Source organism: Phyllostomus hastatus, unplaced genomic scaffold, assembly GCF_019186645.2.
Source record: "Phyllostomus hastatus isolate PE091 unplaced genomic scaffold, TTU_PhHast_1.1 phas_scaffold_1066, whole genome shotgun sequence".
Lineage (NCBI taxonomy): Eukaryota > Metazoa > Chordata > Mammalia > Chiroptera > Phyllostomidae > Phyllostomus > Phyllostomus hastatus.
Genome location: NW_025334004.1, coordinates 15,803,023 through 15,828,239, shown reverse-complemented (window position 1 = coordinate 15,828,239; position 25,217 = coordinate 15,803,023). Strand labels below are relative to the sequence as shown.

Genomic DNA, 25,217 nt, shown 5'->3' with positions numbered 1-25,217 from the left:
GTCACCTCCCAAAGTCTTGGAGATTTGGGCTCTGCGTTCCTAAAGAGGCCCGCGTAGCCCGGAACGCTGCAAAGACCTGTGCGCTGCCCTAATCTAATGAGTGCGGCGCAAACCGCAGCCACTTGGAAGAGAGCGTGGGGCGGAGCCGCCAGTGGCACAGAATGGGGCGTGGCCGCAGGCGGGATGGGCGTGGCCTCGGACAGTGGAGAGGAAAGGCCTGGGTGGAGAAACGCTCCTTCCCGCGCGGGGGGCAGTCCCAGTCACCGCCGGAACTTCAGAGGCGACTTACCTCCCTGTGCCGGAAGGGCTGCGCCTGCGCGCTCCAGGGACCTGAGGGCCCGGGACGCGGGCGCCAACGGGAGCGGGCGTTTAGGAGGTGGTGGCTACCGACGGGTCTGTTTCGTTTCCGCTTTTCACAGTTTCTTCCGGAAAGCCGGAACGTGCAGGAGCAGGCGGATGGACAGATACACCCACTGTGCCCAACTCGTGTATGGCCGCAAGAATTCCCTTCTGGACCCCGCCCATTAAAGCGATTTCAGGGTACACCTCTGTGGACCTGTCTCCCCAAAGTGAAAAGTTGGTGTTTAACTCGTGGGTGAGGAGACACACTTTCGTGGCGCAGAGGAGATTCCAGGGGGGTGAGCCATAAGGAGCTCATGGGCCCTCCCACGGGGAACGCCTGTTAACCCAAGGCTGTGGGCAGCTTGACAGGTCCTCGATCCCTCGTTTTACCCCCGACAGTGCTCTGGATGCCCGCTTGGGAACTGCTTAGGGGCCATGCCAATATCACCCACTCTAACCGTCTCGCGCCCTAACTTGATGTCTCCTATCTAGATTCTTGGCCCAGTGATGAGAGACTTTTAGGGCTGGCTGGAAGCCACAGCCCAGTCTACCGATGCAGTCTGAATCCAGCGGGTGTGAAGAGGAGACCCCTTCCCTCTGGTGGGGTTTGGATCCTGTGTTTCTAGCCTTTGCAAAACTCTACATCAGGGATATCCTGGACTTGAAGGAGTCCCACCAGGTGCCAGGTATGTGGCTGGTCCCCTGGTGGATGCCCTGTTTTGCATCTGTACCCCACTCTCCCCAGAAGCTGCAGAAATCTGGGGCTTAGGGCTTTCAGGAAAGCCCTCCCTCCTGCAGACTTTGAAAATGACCTAGCCCTGACCCTCAAACAAGATTATTTCTATGCAAGTCGTTTTTTAAATAGATGTTTGGAGGAATAACTTTTGTACTGATGAATGTTTTTTACAGGATTTGAAGTCTTTCATATTTAAAAATACTCAGTTGTTTTTCCTGGCCCTCCCTCCTCTTGGTGGAAAGGTCTCTGGACCAGGCATTCCGAGGCTTTGCTCCCTTGCCTAACTGTGCCACTTACCTGGCCTGGATGTGACTCACCTGTAAAGCCTCTTTGTAAAAACGGGGATTCACTTGAATTCCTTGTGGGGTTTATTTTTTGTTTTGTTTTGAATTCATGTCACATTTTGATTTCATATCAAAATAACATAAACATCATCTGCCTTGTTCACATATGTAATCCCATTGATTAGAACAGTATCTGGTGTGTAGCAGGCCCTCAAGAAACAGTCATTGGAGCAACAAAGCATTAAAAGTGTAAATTTCAAGAAATCAGTTTTTTAAAATTAGAGTGGGTGTCAATAAAGATAGGCTCTCCATACCTAAAAATGTAACATATTCTGTGGGGTAGATTTAAATAATTCACATAGCAGCGTATGGATCTTCGCACGTTTACTGTGCTATATGAGAAGTTTGGTTCAACTCTCTTTGCTATTTTGAATGAATAGCAAGCTGTGAGTCAGAAGTAGTCAAGAATCTCAAGTATGCAGTTTTAATGAGGCAGTGCTTTGTGTGTGTTTCCAGTTTTGTGTACAAATGTATTTGGATGACCTTAAACTAAAGCCTTTTTTATAGATTTTTCACCACACCTTTATTTCCTAATTATTGTTGGAAATGCTCTGATTTTTCCTTGGAAGGCGGCCATCCTCCCCCACATTTGTCCATTTTCCAGAACAGTCTGGTATTCTAAATAGCTCATCTCCTCAGGAAGAAATTAATTCACACCAAATGCCAGCCTTGCTTAGAGGTCTTTTGTAGGTGCTTAAGGAATTATTGTCACCAGAAAGGGACTGCCCTGGAGTGGGTCTGCCTCTGGCAGGCATGTAGTGTGTGGGTTCTTTATTTGTGCAGGGAAGCTTTTACAATACTAGGCCAGGTGATTTTCAGAGGATGTTTATTAAAGCTGGGGATAGTGAAACAAAGGAAGGTCTAGGTTAAGAGAAGCAACAGAAGAGAATCCTATAATCTAGAAAGGTTATAGGAAAGAAGCTAGCCAAGGCCAGGGCTGCTGTTAGCTCACTGAAAAGTCAGAGTAAAGGGAAAAGGGGGCCTTGGAGACTGGTTTGGGGCGGGGGGTGGGGGGTGAGCCTGGATGAGCTGCCACTGCCCGCTGTTTCCCTGGTTGCAAGTCCAGTGGGGAGGGACCCTTAGAGTTCAGGCAAAAGTTCCCACCAGAGGAAGGAAAAGCAGCAGTGTGCTCCAGAAGGAGCCCCTCACCGGGTCTGTTGTCTTCAGACTTTTTCTCTCTCCTTTGCAGGTGGGAATCTTAGGGGAGGTCTCTGGGGAGGGTTTCAGCAGAGCATTCATTCGCTTTCCAGGTGTGTGTGTGTGTTTTAAGGTTTTATTTATTTATTTTTAGAGAGGGGAAGGGAGGGAGAAAAAGGGAGAGATACATCAATGTTTGGTTGCCCTCGCACGCCCCCCACTGGGGACCTGGCCGGAGACCCAGGCATGTGCCCTGACTGGGAATTGAACCATGACCCTTTGGTTCACAGACTGGCACTCAATCTGCTGAGCCACACCAGCCAGGGCTCCAGGTGTGTTTTTTAATATGTTAATGGACCAAAATAAATGCATAGAGGAACCATTTGCTGGTCTGCTTTGCCTCTATCTTGGACGTTTGACTCTAATTGGGGTGTTTGTTGTTCTCCTGATTTCATTCGTCTTTGGGTTGGGCAGGCATCAGTGGCATTAATTGGGTTTCCGTTATCTATCTCCCCGACCCTGGCAATTTAAGCTGTTTACTCTCTGGCTAGGGAGGAGAGATGTAGACCATTTGCTCTCAAATGCCCTTGGTTAGGGAAGATAAGCTCTTTCGATTTACTAACTGGCTATAAATTACTTGACTCCTTTGGCCTTATTTGTCTAACCACCTGTCTCATTTTCCCTTTTCCCACTTGTCAAAAATTCTCCTAATATCTAACTGTCCTGCCTCAATATCAGGAGCATGATGAGCTTAACTCTTCCTGTGGGTGGAGAACTTTATGGTGGATTAACCACAAAGCAAGGAAGACTGGTCCCGGTGTTCTTTGCTGTATGTGGTTTTTAAAGTGAAACCTCATGATTGAAGCAGACATCAACTTTATTTTCACATAGTGACCTTTAGATTAAACTGTAGGGCCCTAGGGATAGGAAATGCCACATCTAGGTTTTTATTTTTGTTGTTCTAGTTTGGTTTATCATAAAGAAAAAAACTCCTATTTGGATTGAATAAAATTTAGAAATGTTTAAACAGCAAAGAATATCTTAAACATAATAAAAGTTAACCAAAGAATGATAAAACAAGAAACGAATATATAAGAAAGCCATTGGTTGGCCTTTGTCCTTGGTTCTCCGGAGATCTTTGGATTTCTGGGATGAAAGGCCGGTCTTTGTTATCAGGGTGGTCCCCTGAACCACACCTGAGTTTATGCTAATGAGTGCCTCCTGCTGGGCCCCCAGGTAGTTTCAGGATGGGGGTTGTTTGTGCCTGAAAGACCAACCACGTGATTAGAGGGTTGAGTTTTGAGCCCCTGTGACTTCAGCCTGACTCACTGGGAGGGGGCAGGGGAGGCCTGGAGATGATTGGAGTTGTCCTGTGACCAATGATTGATAATCATGCCTATGGAATGAAACCCAAATAAAAGCCCTGGGCCCTGAGTTCTGAGTGAGCGTTCCTGGTTGGTAACCTTACATCTGTGTGCTCTGAGGACATGGGAGCTTTGTGCCTGGACTCTGCCAGGCCTTGTCCTGTGCGTCTCTTCATTTGGCTAGTCTTGATTTGAACCCTTTATTAAAATCATAGTTGTAAGCATAGCACCTTCCCGAGTTCTGTGTCCCATTCTAACATTATCAAATTGGTTGGAGTCCTGGGAATTCCCGTATTTGTAGCCAGTTGGTCAGAAGTGTGGGTGGCCTGAAGACCCCCAAATTTGGGGCTGGTGACTGAAGTGAGATCAGTCTTATGGGAGACTATCCTTACACTGTGAAATTTGACCTTGTCCTAGATAGCCTCAGAATTGCTTTGCAAAATGTCAACTCCCCTAAAGTGACATGTGAATTTAGGGTTAAACTAATAAAAATATTGTGGTTTGACTGTGGTGGTGTTTAGGTGTGGGGCGTCTCATTTTGTTTTGTCTTTTTGTTTATAGCTCAAAGCACACAGAAGTAGCCTCTTACTCCAAAGCCTCTGTCCCTGTCAAGAAACATAAGAATTTTTATGAGTTTATTTGAGCCAAGCTAATAACAGTTGCCAGGAAGCAAAATCTCAATGAGTTGAGAAAATGCTCCAGGGTAATGACAATTTAGTGCCATATTTTACACATTAGAATCAGAGGAGAAGACTTCAGGGGGTTAGGTAAAACCCCTTGGTGATAGATTTGGGAGGCGGGAGAAAGCAAAGCTTAGGGAGGGAAGAACCTCTGGGATTGGATAAAAGGTAAACTGATAGACACATACTCTTACACAGGTGGGTATAAAATAGTTAACAGTTAACAATTAACATGAAAACAATAACAGTAAGGGGATCTGTGGTCTCCCTGAAAGAGTAGATTTTACATTTCAAAGGTATGTTGTAGATGCAAAAAGACAACAGACAGGCTCCGTTAAGGTGAAGATTGACCTTTGTTAGGGGAAAATACAGGCCTAGGACAGGACTACCCACCAGGAACTGCTTTTAGTTAATCAGTTTAATTTCAAACCATCCTTTGGGTTACTTTAGGTCTCTGAGTTTGTAAGTCTGCCGCCCAGGCCTCCCCTGAGCTTGTCAGGATGTGGCCCTTTTCTCTCTCCCACAGGATAGATATTGAATCACTTACTTAAATCAAAATACAATACTCATATTGTCTAATTTTAGAGGGTTCAGTGAAGTAGAAATATGTATTCATAAGGATTATGTTAAATGATTGTATACACTTGTATTTTAAAACTATTTTCTTAGGCATTTTAACACTATCAAACTTCAATTAAAGCAGCTGTAGCACCAGTTAATTAACAGCAGTTAGACTAAAAAAACATAAGTCAAAAGCACTTCAAGGGAGAAAACAGGCAAATGTTTTGCTGTGATGTGGCTGTTCAGGGGTTGGCTGCTATGAAAGCTAAATCAGACCCGCCTGTGACCCTGGAGTTTGGACCCTCCCAGCGTGACCCCACTTCTGGGGGACCTGATGACCCAGGGACCCCGATCCTCTGGGCTTCTGGGGGCTGCACCAGGAACAACCTTCCATTTGGGGAAAGGCCGCAGCTTTAACTCAGCATCAGCCTTCTCTTGTGGTTACTTTCTTTTCTCAGCTCGCCAGGCTCTCAGCAGAGCTGCCATCCAGTTTTCTTGAGCTCTTTTCTCCTAGAGGAGAATCCCGTGTGGGTAGAAGGTGGTGGTTCTCCCCAATTCTTTTTTCACGTCTTCAGCCATCTTGCTGCGGTTGTACTTCTGATATTGCAGAGTTCATGTTTCCATGCACTTCGGGAAATTTTTTTTATTTCTACACAATGTATTTCCTCCTAGTTGATTTTCTTGGAGTGTTTCTGCTCAACCCATCTGCTGTTTTCTAAATTTGTTCTCCATTTTTCTGCGATGCTTTTAAGTTGTCTTAGTTACTTGGGATTGGAAGGATTTTTTGCTTCTTGAGTGACTGTGTCTGTCCTTGAAGTGGAGCCATTGTCAGTCCATGAGTTGAAAGTCTAGCTCCCTTTTCTGTATTTTTTTCAAGAAAGTCTCTTCTGTCCTTAGGTGAAGACCCATTCAAATTTTTATCAAGCATTACCCAACAAGGAGTTGGTACCTTTGGACGACTTGGGGACTTCATTGACTTGTGTCATTGGTCTAATCTTCTCATCGCCCTTTCCATGTGCTCCCAGCCAGTCATAATGCCTTTTGGCTAGCTCTTTTTACCTTCTTGAAGCATGTCGGCTCTGCCCTGTACCAGCCACCATAGAGCAGCACACACCACGGTGCCGCAAGGAAACCCAGAGCCCTGGGCCTGGGGGAAGCTTTCCGACACCACCAGCAGAACACCCACTGTGGCTCTACCACCAACTGGAAAGACATTTCGGGGACAGGCAGTACGCCCCCATAGGTCCAAAGGGCTCCCCAGCTCTGCTCTTGATTGCCAATGCCCTGTGCGCCACAGCTAATCACGGAAACATAGAGTGTTTTGTCTCCAATACAGACAATTGCCTGACAAGGACCACAGACCGTGAGCGGGGCTGGGAGAGGAGAGGCCAGTCAGGTTTTAGAAAAGACTGCTCTAACTTTGCTCTGCTCAGTGCACAACTGGAAAGAATTATTACCTGTCCAGTGCATTTGGAGACCAGCCTGGAGCTCCAGCCACTGTAAGCCCCACCTGGCCCTACAGCAGCAGACTTGGAGGGCCAGAGTAGTGCCAGCCATAGCCGATCTCTGCACAAGAGCATGTCACGGCGCGGCCGGGGCACACTTCACTAGAGGACTCTGCACCCATGTCCCTGGGTGAGGCTCATTCTCCCGATTTTAACTTCCCTTCTGCCACACAGAGAAGCAGGAAAGGTTGTCTGCAAAGGCCTGCGGGGTGTCCTCCTATTTCCTTTGTGTTTGCTCAGTGCAGGCAGGCAGTGCCAGGGCTGAGGGCCTCCCCAAAGGTAGTAACTAAGACCTGGGCTTTAATCGGAAGAACTCAGGAGCAGTTCTCAATGGGAACTGCCTTGCTCTTAAAACTTCGTGGGTTATCAGTGGCGCCAGTCTGTCCTCGTTCAATCCAAGTGTCCCTGGTTGGGGGGGACTCCCCTCTGGTGACGACACCATGACCCCGGCCCTTTCCCTGGAGTGGCCCTGTCATTTCAGCTCATGGTCCCCAAGGTTGCCCTGAGCACATCTCTAGTTTACTAAGTGTCCTTTGAAGTAGGCCTGTCAGGGGCCCTTCTTTTGGCTAAATTTGCCACCTTTTCTTCAAACCGCATCTTACCCTTCTCTGGCTAACTGGGGCCAGAGCCTCCTTGTCCAGCCCCTGCACCTCTGCTGTGAGCTACTCACCCCCAGCCTGTTTACTGGCGTGGGGAACCAGTCGCCTGTGGAGGCCAGGCTGGGGTTTCTGATGGGTGCAGTGGTTCAGACCGGGGGTCCCCCTTGGACGTGGAGAAGAAAGGCTCCAACCAGGCCTGAGGGTGGGGAAGGTGGCCAAATGCCTGAAGTGCTAACTGATTCTCTGTTTGCAGATTTTTTTTTTAAGGAAGTCATCGTTTAAAAGTTTATAGGCTCTTTCTGAAAGTAAAGAATTCAGTCATAGTGGAGGAAAAAAAAAGAGGATTTTAGTCAGGACTCTAGCTACGGGTGCCAGGAACACAACACAAGTAGCTTAAGCCAAAAAAAAAAAAAAAAAAAGGTCAGGTATGGATGGGGGCAGGGCACAGAACAGAAGCTCTGCAGGAGCCAGGACAGCAACCGGACCTGGGTCGGCATCAAGGGCTCACCACTGCCAGGAGTCCCTCTGCCAGAGTCCAGTCCCCGAGTCCAGAGAAGGACTCCAGATGTCAGTGGGTGGGGAGGGCTCGGCCTCTCAGGTCTCTCCTCTAGCAGGAACCTGCCTGCTGGCGTCTGGTATCTAGGTTTGGAAATAGGGTTTCAAAACATTTTTGATCTGTAATGGGTTGGCCCCAAAGTACGGTGTTTGGTAACCTAATTATCTTCTCTTTTAAAAAAAAAAAAAAGAAGAAGCTACTGCTAATTCATAGAAACGATGACTGGTTTCCTAGAAAAGCACCAGTGAAAGAGCCAAAGAAACCTTTTTCATGGTTTCTTTCCTTCTCCAGCCCCTCAAACCACTGTGCTGTGTTTGCTTCCGTAACAGGATGACTGTTTGCAGGCCCCTCAGGAGAGTGCTGCGGGGACGTACATGTCGTTTTCACAAGTGGAAGAAAGAGTAACCAAGGCCAGCCGGGCAACATTGGTGTTCTCCGTTCTGCACTAGTGCAAGCTTCTTTGAAGCCAGGCTTTCTCCTTTTGGCCCCCAAAGAAAAGACATCTGATTTCTTGGGGCTTGCCACTTGACAAGGGTCAATTTTGCCACTGATTTTTGACACACGCCCCATCCTCATCCCCACAGTTAATATGGACCGAAACAGAAAATGGGATCATGCCTTATATGGACCTTGTCTTTTTTTTTTTTCCAGGTGTGTTTTTTTACAACGGGCATCCAATAAAGCAGGTCGATATCTTGGGAACTGTTATTGGAGTGAGAGAAAGAAACGCTTTCTACAGTTACGGAGGTGAGAACCACAGTGTCTGACAGGTTGTGTGGAAGGGCCCCACTTTGCTGAATGCCGAATGTGAGAAACCCCAGCCTTTCGGAGTAGACCCCGTGCACCTGCCCCTATTGAGAGACCTTTGGGGTCCCCGCCATGGACTGTGTAAAATGAGGCCAGAGGTAGGAGTGATGCTGACGATCGAGGTGAGGCGACAGCTGCAGGGGAGTTAGGAGGTAGAATTAAAATGTGGCAGTCTGGGATCTTTGGCTGATCAGAGACAGACACCCGATACCTGAGGGCAGAGCTAAAAATAGCAAAGGATGGTAATCTATGTCTATATTGATACCTTTAAAAAGAAAAGGCTAGATTAATGTTCAGGTAGACTCTTTAAGAAGGCAAGGAGGTATGAAAAATAATTTATGAGACTTATACCCAGAAAAGTTTTTTAAAAAATGCCTTTAGTTACTCAGAGAGCTAAACACACATTATCAGAAAGGTTCACTTCCGGTTTCTCTGGATACCAGCGAAGGGTGGGAATATGATTTGAGTGTCAAGGGTCTTAATTTTTTTCATTGAGTTCTAATGTAAGCACTTTAGTACATTGCTTTGTGCAGCTCTGAGATCCTTTCTAGTTAAGAAGGCAAGCTAGATTTTTTGTGGGAAGCCTAACTCTGAATTCCAAACCTTTTCTGTAATTGACATGGTCCCTTGTTGTGTTGCCTTGGATCTGTGTCCTTGCTCTACTTTGGGAGGGACAGAGGCAGTTGAACTTGTGACTGAGAACCTTTCATTGGTAGCCTGTGGATGACTGAAAATTTCCCAATACCCTATCACTGTGTTCTCTTTCCTGAGGGTGATTGTCTTGTGCTCATAAGATAGCATGTGAGATGAGCTTTCTTATGCCCTCTGCTTTTCCCAGAATATTTTTTTAAAACTCTGAAATAGGTCATCTTGTCAGGCATCCCCATACTGGATCTCATCTTTGCTTGATTTTACCAAAGGTACTGGTTTTATTTTTCTTCAGGCAGTTCAACAAGCAGTCACTAAGTTCCTGTATAGCATGCCCAGCTGTGGGGAAGTACAATACAGTACTTCTCTCCAAATACCAGTGAAGAAATAATAATATCTTTCAATTTACAAAGTATTTTTTAAAATCCTCATCCAAGGATATGTTTATGGATTTAGGAGGGGGGGAAGAGAGGGAGAGAGAGAAACATCAATCCTTTGCCACCTGTGCACGCCCCTACCAGGGATCAAACCCACAAACAAGGTATGCGCCCGGACTGGGGATCTAACTCACAACCTGTGAGTGTGTGTGTGTGTGTGTGTGTGTGTGTGTGTGTGTGTATACCGGATATGCTCCAACCAACGCAGGCAGTTGGCCAGGGCCTCAATTTACAAAGCATTTTCACATGCATAATTTTGTTATTCCCCCTCTAATCTTTTGAAATAGAAAACACAGATATTTCCATTTTATAGATGAGAAAAGCAAGGCTCAGTTACTTTCTCAAGGGGCCACTGGTGGGTCCAGTGTGTCTGTGGACTCCAGTGCGCTCTGTAGTCCACACATGACTCAGCTTGATTTTTTCTTGCCTGTGCTCCTCTGCCCCCAGTCAGCAGCATCTAGGTTTTAAATTTCTGTGTTTTGGATGAAATAAATGAGGCTGTTTGAGGACATCAGTCCTGGCACTAGAACTAGGCTAGATATTATGCCTGTGACCTAAAGGGGCTTCGTTTAACCCCTTTCCAATGGTAAAAAGGTGAAGGCGATTTGTGTGAGTCTTCCCCCACAGTCCCGTCTCTTAGAGTGGTTGTCATGAGAACCTGACACGCATGTGGGCTGTGGGAAGACAGAAAGCAGCAGAAGGTGGACATAATTGAGAACAGAAACACTTTCGCAACTTTCACTCATGTGAGCCTGTCTGAGGGAGAGCCACACTCTCCCTGCTGTCCTCAGGCCCAGCTTGGTTCTCGCTGCCTGCCAGGCAGCAACCCCTGCTGTCCTGGGTCCTGCTCCCCCTGATGCACCGCCTGATGCACCGCAGGCACGTACCGCAGGCCTGTGCCAGGGGTGCTTCCTGCTCACACTGACCGCCCCACCGCTGAAACAAAAGGCTGGCAGCCCAGGCGGTACTGCCCAGCTGGAAATGACCTGGGGCAGCCCTGCAAGGATGCTCCCCTTCCGGGGCATTCCAGGAGCCAGACCTCGGGGCGCCAGGAGAGGGTCTGCCTGGGGAGGTGACAAAGCAGGAAGTCAAAGGGTTTAGTGGCTTTGCCCTGAGCACGCAGAGCACCTGGCAACAACTCAAGCTCAGACCTAGAGTTCTACAGAGTACAGTCAAGGTCAGAATGACATCACACTTTCTAGAACAAATATTCATGTGCTAATGTTTTTTGACTTCCCATTTTAAATCAAGATTTTAAACTGGCCAGAGAAGTGGTATACAATTTTTAAAGATGAAAACACCCTTATTAATTTTTTTGCTTCTTAAAAATGATATTTAACTCAAAAATAAAATTTAAAGCTAGAGAAATGTTTAATAAATACATAAAACTCATGTGAAACCCTGTAAATCCGTAAAAAAAAAGTCAGTGTTTAAGTGAACATCCTAATATTTCTAAGATGATCCTAATATTGAAGAAATATGCCTATTTCCTCATTACTATTATTTACATTTCTTTCTCTTAATAGTTCTGAAATTAGGCTTACAGCCCATGTATACATTGAATATGGGGTTCCTTTCCCATGCTCCAAAAGAAATGCTAAGTCAAAGGATGCCCTGTATACATTTTAAAATTTATACCTACTTTCAAGCTTGCTCTTTATAAATCTGATGCAGATTTACAGTCTCACTAACAACAACATATGAGGAAATCAGTATTTTTAATATTTGTCATTCTAGTAGTTGAGGAAATTATTTAAATTTGCTTCCTTTTTTCTGGTAACTAGTGAATTTAGCGTGCTGACATATGTTCAGTGGCCATTTTTTAAATATCTTCCATAGATTGCATATTCTTTTTGGGGGGGGGTCACTTTTTCTCTGTGGTCTTGGTATTTTCACTGTTAATTTGTATGAGCTGTTTATATATTTAAGACACTAACCCCATCATTTGAAACATTGCTATACAGCATTAGTTTTTTTTTGTTTTGTTTTTTTAAAGATTTTATTTATTTTTTTTTTTTAGAGAGGGAAGGGAGGGAGACAAAGAGAGAGAGAGAGAAACATCAATGTGTGGTTGCTGGGGGTCATGGCCTGCAACCTGGGCATGTATCCTGACTGGGAATCAAACCTGTGACACTTTGGTTTGCAGCCTGTGCTCAATCCACTGAGCTATGCCAGCTAGGACAGTATTAGTTTTTAGTTGGTCAAATATATCAGACTTTAAAAAATGAGTTCTGACTTTCAAATCTGCTAAAAGAAGTCTCTCCCCTCTAAGTATAAGCCCAAGGTTAAACAATATTCACTCAAATTTTTTTCTCATCTTCTTATATTTACCTATACTACACTTAATAAGATAAACTCCATCTAAAAATTTATTTTAGTGTAAGCAGTCTTATTCTTGGTTTCAGCTTTCAACAGATTTAAACCAGCAATAAAAAATTTTTGCCTTGTTTCTTATGTATTACATTTGCTTTTGCGACAGTCTAGCTGATTGATGACTTTTAAAAAATCATTAAGTCCACTGGCCCCATGTTTAGCAACCTCTGCTCTGAGTTTGTCAGAAATTAAGCAAAGAGAAAACACCTATCATCATCCCATAGCAAACATCTCCAAATACTTGTACAGTTGTAAATCCAAGTACAATGGGAATTCCTTGATTTTTTTTTCCCACTAGGAATAAAATAAGGCAGACCAGTATTGTTTGTGTGACCAAGATGTAATGATTTTTTTTTTTTTGGCTTTTATGTAGGAGAAATATACTACTGCTCAATCTCTACCGTAAGTTTGACAGCCCTGAGAACTCCTTATTTTTTTTTTTAATGTAGCATGTTATGGATGCATTCCTGCTCCCAAAGGAATGAGGGGCAAACATATTTCCTCATGCAATTGTAATGATTTTTTATTATGAAAATAAAGCTTTGCCCTTTGGTGATGTGCTTAGCTTTCCTTATAGCTCCTGCAGTGATAAGGACTAGGCAAAGCTCTTTCAAAGAGAAGCTCAGGCCGAAGCTTGGGGTGCTTTGTCTAGGTAGGCCAGCAAGCTAGTGGAAGAGCAAACAGTGACAGACGGCTGCACTCTTAAGTGCCTCTAACCACAGACCACATGGCACTCTCCTGTTGCTGGGTAGGTGAGTGAGGCTGATTTTTCCATGTTAGCAGTCATTGAGATTTTTGCACTTGACTTCCAGCGGGCACCATTTTTAGAGAGTCGTAGACAAGAATCATAAGTACCCTTCAGGTATAGGGTGAGTGGAATGTTGACTGCATTCCACTGGGCTCATGTATCACTTTGACATTGCAGACAAGCAGTTCCCGCTGGTGCAGGGTGAGAGATTATGTCTAAAGGTGGAAGGAGAACTTAGTAAGGGATTTGCCGAACCAGACCATTGGAAAAGGCCATCTTTCAGTATGGCCTAATGCAGTCACAATGCGCTAATTCACCAGCAATGCCCAAGTCTCTGTTCTAATCTTTTACATTTCTCTTGCAGTGGATGATAGCACTGGAGTTATAAACTGCATCTGCTGGAAAAAGCTGAATAACACCGAGTCTCCCTCAGGTAATTTCATTTGCCATGCTCCTTTGCTTTTCAACTACCCAGTGGATTTTACTCAAGAGAGCTTGTAGGAACAGCCGTAGGCCTGTAGTTTCACATTGACCCACCTATGAGGTGCACTGACCGGCTCGCAGCACTGAGCTCTGAGCTTTGGCTTCTCTGCAGGCTGATACTAAAGGGGAGCCACTTGGTTTTCTTTCTCCCATTTCATTGGTGCTCCCTTCCTCCTAAGCCTGCAGGAATATGGCCTGGTTGCTAGGAGTTTCATCCTTTCACTTATACTATACCTGTTATTATGCAAGTCAAGTTGTGGTAGCTTAATCGCCAGTCAGGTCGGAATTCCCTTGCTCAGGGTGTGTCACTCAACCACAGCAGATTTTGAAGCTTTTCATCTTACATGGTTGCCACTAGCTTCTATGTGGCATTCAGATCCAGATATTTCGGAAATCCCTACATGGTCCACAGGTATACCAGGAATTCTAAGACTGATGAGAAGGTAAAGTAGGATTTTGTTAGAGTTAGCCATTGAGTAATATAAACTGAAAAAGAACTTCAAAATTATGTATTAAACACATTGACTGTAACTGAAACAACATTTAGAATTTCTTGAGTATATTTTATTGATTTATTTACTTTATTTTTTAATCCTCACCCAAGGATATGTTTTTAAATTGATTTTAGAGAGAGAGGAAGGGGGAGAGAGAAAAACATCGGTGGGTTGCCTCCTGGATGTGCCCCAACCAGGGATCGAACCTGCAGCCTAGGTATGTGCTCTGACTAGGGATGGAACCTGCAGCTCTTTGGTGCAGGGGATGACGCTCCAACCAACTGAGCCATCCAGCCAGGGCGTGACTATACAGTATTTTAATAGGTGTTTTTTTTTGGATTGCTTAAGTTAATAATATTAAAAAATAGGATGCATTGTTATTTTGGTTCTAGAGAAGCTACAGAAAGTGGACCATTGTTTTTCCTCTGTTTTACGACATATGCAGTATGGTGCCATACACAATGGGGTTATTCAATATATATTGCCTGCTGTCATAGCTGACATGTAGTATCTGTCTCATGTGACACATGGTGAGAATATAATACATAGAGTGGATTCTTTCCCTCCTGCCCAACTCTCAACCCCCTACTTTGACTATACTAATCAGTGGATGCTCCTTTGCTTAATTTTGTGATATATTTACATTTAGAATTTGGCTATTGATTTCACATAACTTTCACATTCCCATTTCCTAATTTGGGAAAATCTCAATCAATGGCACTGTAGAAGTTTGCTTGGGAAGATTTGTACGTTAAAAAAAAATTAAGACAGACAACAGACTTTTATGAAGATGTCTCACAGGCAAGAAATAAACCTATAAGATAATCTGCTCCGACTATGAGCAGATGTGGTTCATTGGATTGTGGTTCAGTGGATTGTGGTTCAGTGGATTGAGTGCTGGCTTGCGAACTGAAAGGTCACCAGTTTGATTCCCGGTCAGGGCACACACCAGGGTGGTGGGCTGAATCCTGGGTTGGGGGCATGCGAGAGGCAACTGATCAATGTATCGCTCACTCATTAATGTTTCTCTCTCTCTCTCTCCCCCCATTCCCTCCTCTCTGAAAGTAAATACATAAAATCGTTAAAAAATAATAAAAGATATAACACGAAATTCTTAAAAAAGGACCCCCCTTTAAAAAATAAATAAATAACCCTATAAGACAATCAGATATTTGACTTTGCATATGTCTAGTGTATTAAAATCATTTGCAAATTTATGGTTGTATTGTTAGTCTTCATTCAGAAGGCGTAGTTTGAATACGCATACTCATTCCATGCCAAGGTTTAGCAAACTTTCTGTACAGAGCCAGATAGTAAATGTAAATGTCTTCTGCTTTGTGGGCCACTTGGTCTGCATCTCAACTCTTCAGCACTGCCCTTGTAGCACAGAAGCAGTCGTAGACCACACATAAACAAACAGGCATGGCTGTGTTCCAATAAAACTTTATTTACAAAAACAGGTTGTGGGTGGAAGTGGCCCATGGGGCATACATACTTTGCCAACCCCTGTTTTGGACATTGTTTTAATCTTCAGAGTCAGCTCTTTTTTAAAGAAATGACATCATTAGGAATATTATATAACTCTTATACTTAGTAACTTTTTAGGTAAGATTGCTCTCAACACTGAGAGTAAGATCTTAAAAAATATCTCTAAGATGAGTAGATGAATAATCTGGGTGAATGGACTTAATAGAGAAGAAAAAGTGTGGGTAAGCGGAGAAAGCCTGGATATGATTCTCATCATGTTATATATGAAGTAGTATCTTTAAATTATTTCTAACCAGCCCATTCTCTCCTTTTAATTTATTTCCCCTCGGTTTCAAAGCTTTCCACGGGAAAGTGACTGATGAAGACTATTTCTTTTTAAACAAAATTTTAGCCTGAGTCAAAATCATGTTTCAAAATCAGTTGAGGTATAAAAATATGATATTAACTCTTATAAATGTCACATGGAGTATACCCTTTGGACTTAGCTTATAAGGAAAGTTAAGAAAGCTTGGCCCCTAATGTTAGAGTTTTAAAGAGGCTTTATCTTCCAGTGTGGAATAGACTACTTAAAATGAAATTCTGTCAGGCTCCAGCCATCTCATTATATTCATTAAATTATACAGCTTGAACACCTATTTTTGGTAGTTTCACGTGCCCTTTAACTGAAAGCTGGGCCTCTTTTCTCAGACCAGCCATCAGTCTGGTGGTTTCAGCAGAGCTATATGAAGCGTTGTATCACCTGTAATGTCCGAATAATGGTAGCGAAACTTATAAATACATTCAGAATTCAGCCTAAGTAGATGAGGGGTTGGGGATAGGAACACAGACGGAAAACCTTTTAAAAAGCAACACTTGGGCATTTTCTGAAGAAGCCCCGTGAGCTGAGGGACATTAGTGCAGATCGGGTCTGGAGCCCCAGCTGCACCAGGTCACCGGATGCACAAAGTCCTCCGGGCTCCTGCGGGGGCTGTCTCCCTTGGCGTAGTAGACGTGGTCAAAGAAAAGTAATGCCTTCGCACAGCACAAAGCCACAGTTATCTAAGTCGTATTACAATAAAGAGCAGATATCTGACCGAATGAGAGATTCATTTCCTTATAGGAACCCTAGTGCATGTATGGCAAACCAAATATAATGCAGCAGCAGGAAATGAAGTAGCATTAACAAATGTGGTGTTGGTTTAGGTAGATAACAATGTTGAAAAGGGAGTAACTGCCATCCATGCCTTGCAGCTTTCATGAAACAACCCAAAGAAGGGGGAGCCGTGTATTTATTCCAGCGAAGACAGGGGCGTTTGTGTTGACTCTCCTGAGTCCCCGTTAAAGCACTGACAGCTGTCATCAGTGACAAGACTGAAAGGTGCTCTCCAAACTTTTACGTGATGAAATGAAATGAAAAGCAAAAAGCAATGGAATTGGGAAAGTGGATATAGTACGCATAACTTGACAAAGTTTCCCCAAAAAGTCTTCCACAAATTAATATAAAGTATTCCAAAGAGATGAAGGGCTTAAACGTAAAGAATACAGAGGGCATGTCATCTTGCAGGTATACAAAAGCAGCCTCTCTGCCAACTTAAAAACAAAACACTATGGAATTATTACATATTTTCTTTTTTTAAATTTTTTTTGAGAACGAAGTTTTTATTCACTCTCCAAGAAAGGAGAGGGGCATGGTGTGGAGAGACACACCAACCAATTTTCTTTTCTTTCTTTCTTTTTTTTTAATCCTAACCTATGGGCATGTTTCCATTGATTTTTATTTATATTTTAAAAGATTTTATTTATTTATTTTTAAAAAGAAAGGGAGAGAAACATTGATGTTTAAGAGATTCATCGATTGGTTGCCTCTCACATGCCCCCAACTGAGGACCCAGCCTGCACCCCAGACATGTGCCCCAATCAGGAATCGAACCAGTGACCCCTCAGTTTGCAGGCTGGTGCTTAGTCCACTGAGCCACACCAGCCAGGGCCTGTTTCTACTGATTTTTAGAGAGAGTGAGACCGGGAACCAAACCAGCAAGCTTTGGGTGCATGGAATGATGCTCCAACTGAGCGACATGGCCAGGGCCACATTTTCTTTTTTAAAGATTTTATTGTTTATTTTTAGAGAGAGGGGAAGGGACGGGGGAGAAAGAGAAGGAGAGAAATATCAATCGGTTGCCTCTCGAACGTGGCCCTACCTGGGACCAAACCTGCAACCCAGGCATGTACACTGACCAGAAATTGAACCAGTGACCTTTTGCTTTGAGGGACGACACCGAACCAACTGAGCCACATGATCAGAGCATGTTTTCTAAGGTATTAAAAACCCCAATGACTGAAGCCTGTGTAAGAGCCACAAACACACACACGTGGCTGGCGACACCTTGTAAAGAGAGAATAATTTGATTTTTTTTTCTGGCAAACATTCCAACAATATGGAACAAACTGGACCTATTTGTACTTTATATCCAGTAATCCCCAATGAAAAGCCATAGAGAAAACAAAATAATTTTGTCCAAATAGCTGGCATTTATTGAATTTATCCTATGGATCTAGCCTTGTGCTAAGCTCATGAAGTCAGGGTTAGCTTAGATCATGCACGGTGCTTCTGTGTGTAAGGTGGACTCTGTTGCTTAAGTTGATAGTTCAAACTGGTGTGTGAGAGAGAGAGAGAGAAATACTGAGTGATTAGCTTAGATACCCAATGAAGATGAGAGGTGAGCGATTAGGGTGTTGAGCCACCTCGGAAGGTGAATTGCCTTCCCCGTAAACAGAATCACAAATGGAGACTCTCAGGCCCCCTCTCCCCTGCTCCAGGCCTCGGTCTCCCTGCAAGGACACAGTGAACTGTTGTGGAGAGCTGTTGCTGCTGGACCCAGCTGAACCCTAAGAGAATTCAGCTGAGGACCACATAGAGCCCTCTGACCGAACTGGCTCTGCAAGGCTTCTAGACGGTTCCCTTGGCCCTGTTTTTGAATAATTACAGCTCAGTGCCTTTTATTCAGTGGAGGATTTCAAAAGGTTATGCAGATTTCTTATAGTAGAACAATTAATCTGAAATAGAATAAATAAATGTCTTGTGCAAACTGTCTTAGAAATATGGTGGAATCGATTATGTTATGCATTTCTCTCTTTTCTTCTGGTCTGGCCATAACAACTACAGCTGCTCCAAGGGCAAGAGAACTGAGTTTAACCTCACAGCTTAAAAAGCTGCAAGAGTCCATTGAGCAGAGGACAAAGATAGAAATTGGGGACATCGTCCGGGTCAGAGGTTACATCCGCACGTTCAGAGAAGAGCGAGAAATTCATGCCGCTTCTTATTGTAAGCACAAGATATTTCTGCCAGATTGGTGGTTATTCTGGGTGTGGGTCCAGTAAACTTGTTTAGCTAAAAGTCACACCTCTAAAAAGTTCAAATAAAATGATTAACTATTTAATGGAGGAAATTATACCTTATAACATGCTTTTTTTTATAGAAAAGCAGTGTTTCTTAAATTTATTTTATAGAGGTAAGCATAAATCAACTGGGAAGGAAAACATGATTTGTTGTATATAGCTGAAAAAGTTATTTGGACAACATAGTCCTTTCTAAAGTATTTTGACGTTACAAGTGTGAATCCATTTAGGACAGAGTGTTCATATTCTTCAAAATGATGGAGATTTCTTGAGCACCATTAGGTTTGTTAACTCTTGAAGAAAACAGCCACTCACATACACGGCAGTCCTGCATCATCTGAGCGATGATGCCCTTCGCAACTGCTCTGGCTGGTTGTTGCTTGGGGATCTCTGGGAGGACCCCTGTTGCCTACCATGGTTGCCTACAATAAATGAGCTAATGCACTCTCCCTAGTCCCCAGCCACTCCTGGCCACGTGTGTGATCCTTAGGGCACTGCATTCCTTTTTTGCCCGATGGCTGAGATCTATTTAGTGCATCGAGACTGTGTGACTTCCCAGAAGGAAGGAGACCCTCTGAGAGTGTCAGTGACTGTCCCCCCAGCAGCAACTTGGACATGGGGAAGAACTGAACTCCGTGTAATTTCTGTGGCATGATTTTCCCTGCGGCTTCTTAGGTAAAGTAGATGACCCAGTGTGCAACACTCAAATCGCAAGGATGCTTGAGCTGCCCAGTATCTACAGGAAAGTTTATGACCAGCCTTTCCGCAGCCAAGCCCTAGAAAAAGAAGAGCTACGGTAAGTTCCGGCCAACCACTGCTGAAGATACAACCACCGCAGGAGGGCCAAGCAGGGTGAGGGAGGGAGCCCAGATGCTGGGGTGGCCCTGGGTTCAAATCCTGAGCCCACTGTTCTACTCACTGTAAGACTGTAAGGTTGTTGGGAGGAAAAGACATGTGTAACAGGGGTCCCTGGAGGAGTAGGGGGAACAGAAAATATCTGAAGAAATAATGGCTGATTTTTCCAAGTGTGATGAAAACTATAAACTCACAGATCCAAAAAGCCCAATGAGCCCCAAGCAGGAAACCTGAAGAAAATTGCACCAAGGTGCATCCTAATCGAATGACCTCATGACACGTCATAATGAAAAACTGTGAAACGCAGTGCCAGTCATTCTCAACTAGAGCTGATTTTACTCTTTTGTGGGGTGCGGTGGGAGGCAGGGGAGAGCAAAACAGGAGGAGCAAGAACATGTGCATTTATTGTATGTTTTCTAGTGTGTATATGCATCAGAGAACTCTGGGAGAAGACAGAAGCAGGAACAGTGGTTGCAGAGGAGTGGTGGGAACTGGGAGGAGGATAGAAAGGAAACTTTACGGTGTACACTTCAATTTTTTAAACATGTCTATATTCCATCTATTTTAAAATTATGTTTTAAACATCCCAAACTATAGACCTGTATGAAGTAAGAAGTGAAAGTCCTCCGTGGCCCTGTCTCCCGCCTCAGAGCCAGCCCTAGGGGTTACGACCGCCCAAGGGTTCACGTCTACCCTTTTAGACGATTTTCTCCGTGCTGACACAAGCAGCAGTATCCACCCAGATGTTTTGTGGGTTGTCACTTGCTTTTACAAAAATGGGATCACACCTTGCATCACAGGTGGCAAACACAAGGCCCGTGGGCCAAATCCGGCCCTCCACCTTGTTTTATCCGTCCTGGCACCTTGTTTCTACCCAGCGGCAGTGTCGAGCTCCTTGCCCCTAGTTAAGGAGTAGTTACATTTATACAGTCCTAAAATTACATTAGGCCCTTTGAAGGCAACCGTGAGGCTGATGTGGCCCCCGGTGTAAATGAGTTTGACACCCCTGCCTTACATACTATTCTACAATTTTTTTCCTTAAGCTATCATGACTATATTAGTTCTTGTCATTCTGTTTCATTCTTTTTAAACAACCACACAGTGCTTGTAGTATGAACAGTACTCCATGTCAAAAACTAACATCAATGTAGCGTTATACTTTCTAGCTGAGTTTGTTTTACATACATCAAAAAGGAACGGAGGTGATACTTTTCAACAAGGTTTCTTAAAACTTTCCCCAGCAAAAATCCAGGTGCCTTGGACCTTGCCAATCTCACATGTTTGCTGAGTGAAAAAGCCAAAGAATTCCTCATGAAGAACAGAGTGCAAACCTTTTACCAGCAGGAGTTGGAAATGGTGGAGTCTCTGCTGTCCCTGGCCAATCAGCCCGTGATTCGCAGCACCTGCTCCGAGCAAGTAAGTGCAGTGGGCCCCTGTGGGAATCCGGGTTCCCTGCCCCAGACCTGCAGCTGAAGGGAGTGAGTGAGTTATGAAGACTCACAGGGCGGACCCCAGGAATAGAGGTTATGGTTCTATTTCATGTTCTTTCTATTCTGGGAAGATCACTGACTTACTCTTATTAAGCTTAATTAATCTTTGGGTAGAAAAAAATATATGATAGTCTAAGCTTCATAGTACTTAGTTCTTAGTATTCACTGAGATGGGTACTTAATGTCAGCAGGTGCCAGGTAAGGGGAAAGTAGGCAAGAAGAGGTAATTATCCTTCCAAGATTATTGAACTTGAACCAAGGCTTTTACTGACATGCTGTCTCTTCAGAGTACAGTTAACCTATCATATTTTAGGAGTTTGAATAAAGACCAATTATTTTCATTCTGGGTTATAAGTAGACATTTCAAGGAACACTTTAAGTTACTTTTATTCTCCTGGGAAGAGCTGTCCCCATTTTCTCACCCCTAATGTTGAAGGTGAACTTACTCTGACTGGGGTGACTCAGGTGGGCGTCATCCCACAGAGCAAAAGGTCTCGGACTGATTTCCGGTCAGGGCACATGCTTGGGTTGCAGGCTCGGTCCCCAGTCGGGGTGCATCATGCGAGAGCCGTCTGATCGATGTTTCTCTCTCACATCAGTGTTTCTCTCCCTCTCTTTCTCCCTCCCTTCTCTTCTCTCTAAAAATGAATGGATAAAATCTTTTTGTTTTTAAAGGTGAACTTAACACAGTTTGGTGTTTACATATTTACTTGGAATTAAGAATTATTTGAGACTTCAGTGTTTGGCTTTCCCTTTCATTGCAATTCTTGGATTTTTTGTTGTTGTAACATGACTTGTGTTTTTATTTATTTCATTTTTCCACCAGAGGATAATCTCTGCTTAAATGCCACCTTCTTGCCCCGCTAGACCATCTGCTATGATGGCCACTTGCTTCCTCACAGTGTTGCCACCCTGCTTTCATACCGCATTGCATCACTGTATTTGTTGGTTCGCCCGCCTGTTCCTCCCAGAGAATCTGCTCTCTCCGAGCAGAGGTCTCCCCTCTCTTACTCTCTGTCCTCTAGGACCAGGGTCTAGAACTGGTGCACCATAGAGCAGGTTTTTGATAATTATTAGTTAATTGAAGAATGAATGGTTTTTAAAAATTAAAATAGTCCCTGGAAGTATCTAGTTAAAAGTGTGTCTCCCTCCCACCCCTTCTCCAGAGACAAGCACTGTTACTGGTGTCACGGAAATCCACTTGGAGATACCCCCCCCCCCCCCCGCTTTTTCTTTTACACAGTTGGTATCAGGCTAAACACTAGTCTGTCCCTAGCTTTTCACTGAACTGTGTCTTATCCTCTCCTTGCCATACAGAGATCTGCCACTGCACAATACTCTTTTGTTACATGCACCATAGTTTATATAGCCAGCCTCTCCTTTCCTGGGCTGTTTAGATGTTTCCCAGTTTTTTGCCATCACCAACAGGGCTGCTCCGAATCCCCTTGTTAGGCAACGTAAGTTACTCTTCATGATTCTGGGAGAACAGATCCCAGGCCCCCATCCAACTTCCTAGGCATGACCCCTGCTTCTCAGTTTCATTCATGGACCTAATTACCTCTTCCTGGCACCAGGCTGTGTCCAGTGACCCATAATTTTATACACAGAGATGAGGGATACTGTTTCAGGAAACACCAAGGCGGGGAGGGTCATGACTGCCCGCTTTGTCCTGTGTCATTGTTGCTCCTAACCAGTGCGGCTTTCCGGCTGTCTCCTGACAGAAAGGTTGACCTTTCTCCATTTAATCATTTAGAGAGGGCTCCCTGCCAAGTTGGCCTTCTAGGACTTCTGGCCACTCTGTTGGCATGTTTGGAAGGAAACGCTGAAGCCTAGCGAAGACCACATTCTTCCTGTGAACCAGCTCTTCGGGGAGGGCTCTGATTAAGTGGAGAGACTCGGGGTCTCTGAGGACTACAAGGCTCCTCCATGCAGAACAGTCCGTGGAGAACTTTGGCCATGACTTCTTTCTTAAAATGCTTAGGGGAGAAACCTGCGTCTGCCCAGCGCTGCATGTTTAAAAAGAAATGACTATGGCACTTTGTTCAGTCTTTGGAAACTAATTTTCCATCAATTATGAATTGTTCCCTCACATGGCTCTGCTTGGTGAGGTCAGTGTCGTTCAATTGAATCCTGCTTAATTGAGCCTGGGAGAGTAAGGATGCTTTACAATGCTGGCGAAACCCTAGCTCCAGTTCATTTCGTGTCGCCATGCAGATGAAAGCTTCACAGAAATCACTGGGATAGTGTTAGAGCTGATAGGCGGAGGGAGAGGGGGTTTGAATGTTTTCTCCCTTTCTTTTTTTTTTCCAGTGGGGCCCTTCTTAGCAAATCCAGAAACCTGATAAGCAGGCTTTGCAAAACCATTGTTTGTTTGACAGCTGGATAAATGTTGAGTTTGTTTGGGAATGAAGACTATATATATTTCAGAGATCCACCCAGTTCCTGACCTGCAACAAGGAGAGGCCTGCTAAGGCGCAGCACGTCCAGCCAGTCAGTTTTTTCCTCTGAGCAGTTTCAATTTCCTGAATCGGATGAGTCTGTCATTGCTCTTTAGAAAAAGACAAGAAAGACGCAAATCCCAGGCCAGGAAGAGCTACTTACTGGCTAAGAAGAGAAGATTGGAGGTTTCACCCTTGAGACTCGGTGTCTTTATGAGAGGGAGATATGTTTTAATGTCAGCCGAGGCAAATGTTTCTGGCAAGGAAGCTTCGCATGTTGTTGCTGTTGACGGAGAGCCTTCTCTGCTGGGTCCTCCTTGTTCGCAGCTGAAACCGTGCTTTTAAGCTCGCAGGCCTGCCCCCTCTCTTCCTGCTGCTTGATCTGACTGAAATCTGGGAGGAGGAGCAGGGCTTTCTGTACGGTCTAGGGAGAAGTAAGAGTCTTTTTCAATGGCAGGAATAGTTATGTAACAACATTTCTGGTTAGTTTCCAGTTCAGTTCTATCTTAACAGAGATGTAATACTGCCTCGACCCCTAGGATCCTTATATTAAACTGACCAAAGAAACCGAATCTCCTTAGAAGTATGAAGATGAAGTACAGTGTTTTGTGGGGGATCCTATACTGGGTTGTGTTTCCCCGAAGTAAAGTAACTCACCTATAAAATTAAAAACAGCTTTGTCTGAAGCCCCACTGAATAAGAGGATGTCTGACTGAGGATTGCTAGAGGAGGTGTTTATTCTAAACACACCCAGGTAACTTCTCTGCCTGTGGGAGTCACCAAGTATTTCTGGGCCTTATTTTCCCCTCGGAGAGTGGGTGCTGTCGTAACCTGGAATGTTTGTCGATTTTTAGGCCCTAATGTTTTAATGACCATAAAACTAAAAACTTAGACTATAATTTAAGAGTCTCAGACTCGCTCTTCAACCCAGTAGAGCACGTTGGGGAGACATTGCCAGGATCTATTAGATTAAGACTGTGTCTGTTGGGGGCGCCTCTCCCGGAAAGAGAAGGTTTCTTCAGGGATGGTACTGTCAGCCCTTGAGGCCATTGGGGGGTTTCTTTCCTCTCCGCAGCACTTGGAGGAGGTGGCAACCGCAAGTCCCGAGCACATTGTCTTTTTCAGCATCCCTGGGCGCTGCCCCAGAGAGCCTTCATGGGGACCTTTCACCAGAGGGAGGACCTGGCCTTCACACACTGTTTTGGACGCTTAGCTGCATTTCTTTGGCACTCTAGTCTTCTTACTGTATTGACAGACTGCTGTCACTTTAAAAATGGATCTGTGCCTTGAAGGACAGTTATTGTTCACCACTTTCTTTGTTTGAGGAATGAAATGAAAATCCCTAATGGAATATAGAGGACGTGACCTCTAAAATATTCCCATTGATTACACGGATGTTTTATTGATCACCCGCTGTTGTGCCAGGGAGAAGGTGGCCGAGATGAAATACAGAGTCCCCAGCTGAAGAACCAGAGTCTAGTTAACCACGGGTCATAGCCAAAACCTGGGGTCCCTGGGAGTAAGAAATAGGGTGGCCCAGCGAGCTCTCTAGGCAACCCCGGCTCTTCGAGAAGGGAGGAAATACTGAAACCGAGGAGACAGCAAACTGACGGACAGCCGCGGAGGCCCCTTCCCTGTGCTGGCTGTGCCTCGCGCGGGGACCCCGGTCTGTCTGCAGCCCATACACCCGCCTTTGGCGAGTCTCTGCAGAGCTGCTTGCCACCATCGATCTTCATATAAAATAAGGAGACGATTTA

The 25,217-nt window shown here is 44.5% G+C and overlaps 1 protein-coding gene and 1 non-coding gene across 8 annotated transcripts in view; one reads left to right on the top strand and one right to left on the bottom strand.

Moving 5' to 3' along the window:
* The first annotated feature begins 237 nt into the window (after positions 1-237).
* STN1 (STN1 subunit of CST complex) overlaps positions 238-25,217 on the top strand; it is a 39,331-nt gene continuing 14,351 nt past the window's right edge. Inside the window, exons 1-7 of one of the 7 annotated variants that reach the window (XM_045854546.1) lie at positions 238-376; positions 835-1,028; positions 8,476-8,571; positions 13,202-13,270; positions 18,445-18,603; positions 19,353-19,473; positions 20,774-20,948. In XM_045854546.1, coding sequence (XP_045710502.1) covers positions 896-1,028; positions 8,476-8,571; positions 13,202-13,270; positions 18,445-18,603; positions 19,353-19,473; positions 20,774-20,948 — 753 coding nt within the window. In that variant the 5' untranslated portion in view covers positions 238-376; positions 835-895. Of the gene's footprint in view, positions 712-834; positions 1,029-8,475; positions 8,572-13,201; positions 13,271-18,444; positions 18,604-19,352; positions 19,474-20,773; positions 20,949-25,217 lie in introns of all 7 variants that reach the window. The other 6 variants (XM_045854543.1, XM_045854542.1, XM_045854541.1 and 3 more) reach the window with 6 other exon arrangements.
* LOC123829193 lies at positions 12,455-12,599 on the bottom strand. The gene has a single exon (XR_006787578.1). It is a non-coding gene; the product is annotated as a small nucleolar RNA U109 (small nucleolar RNA).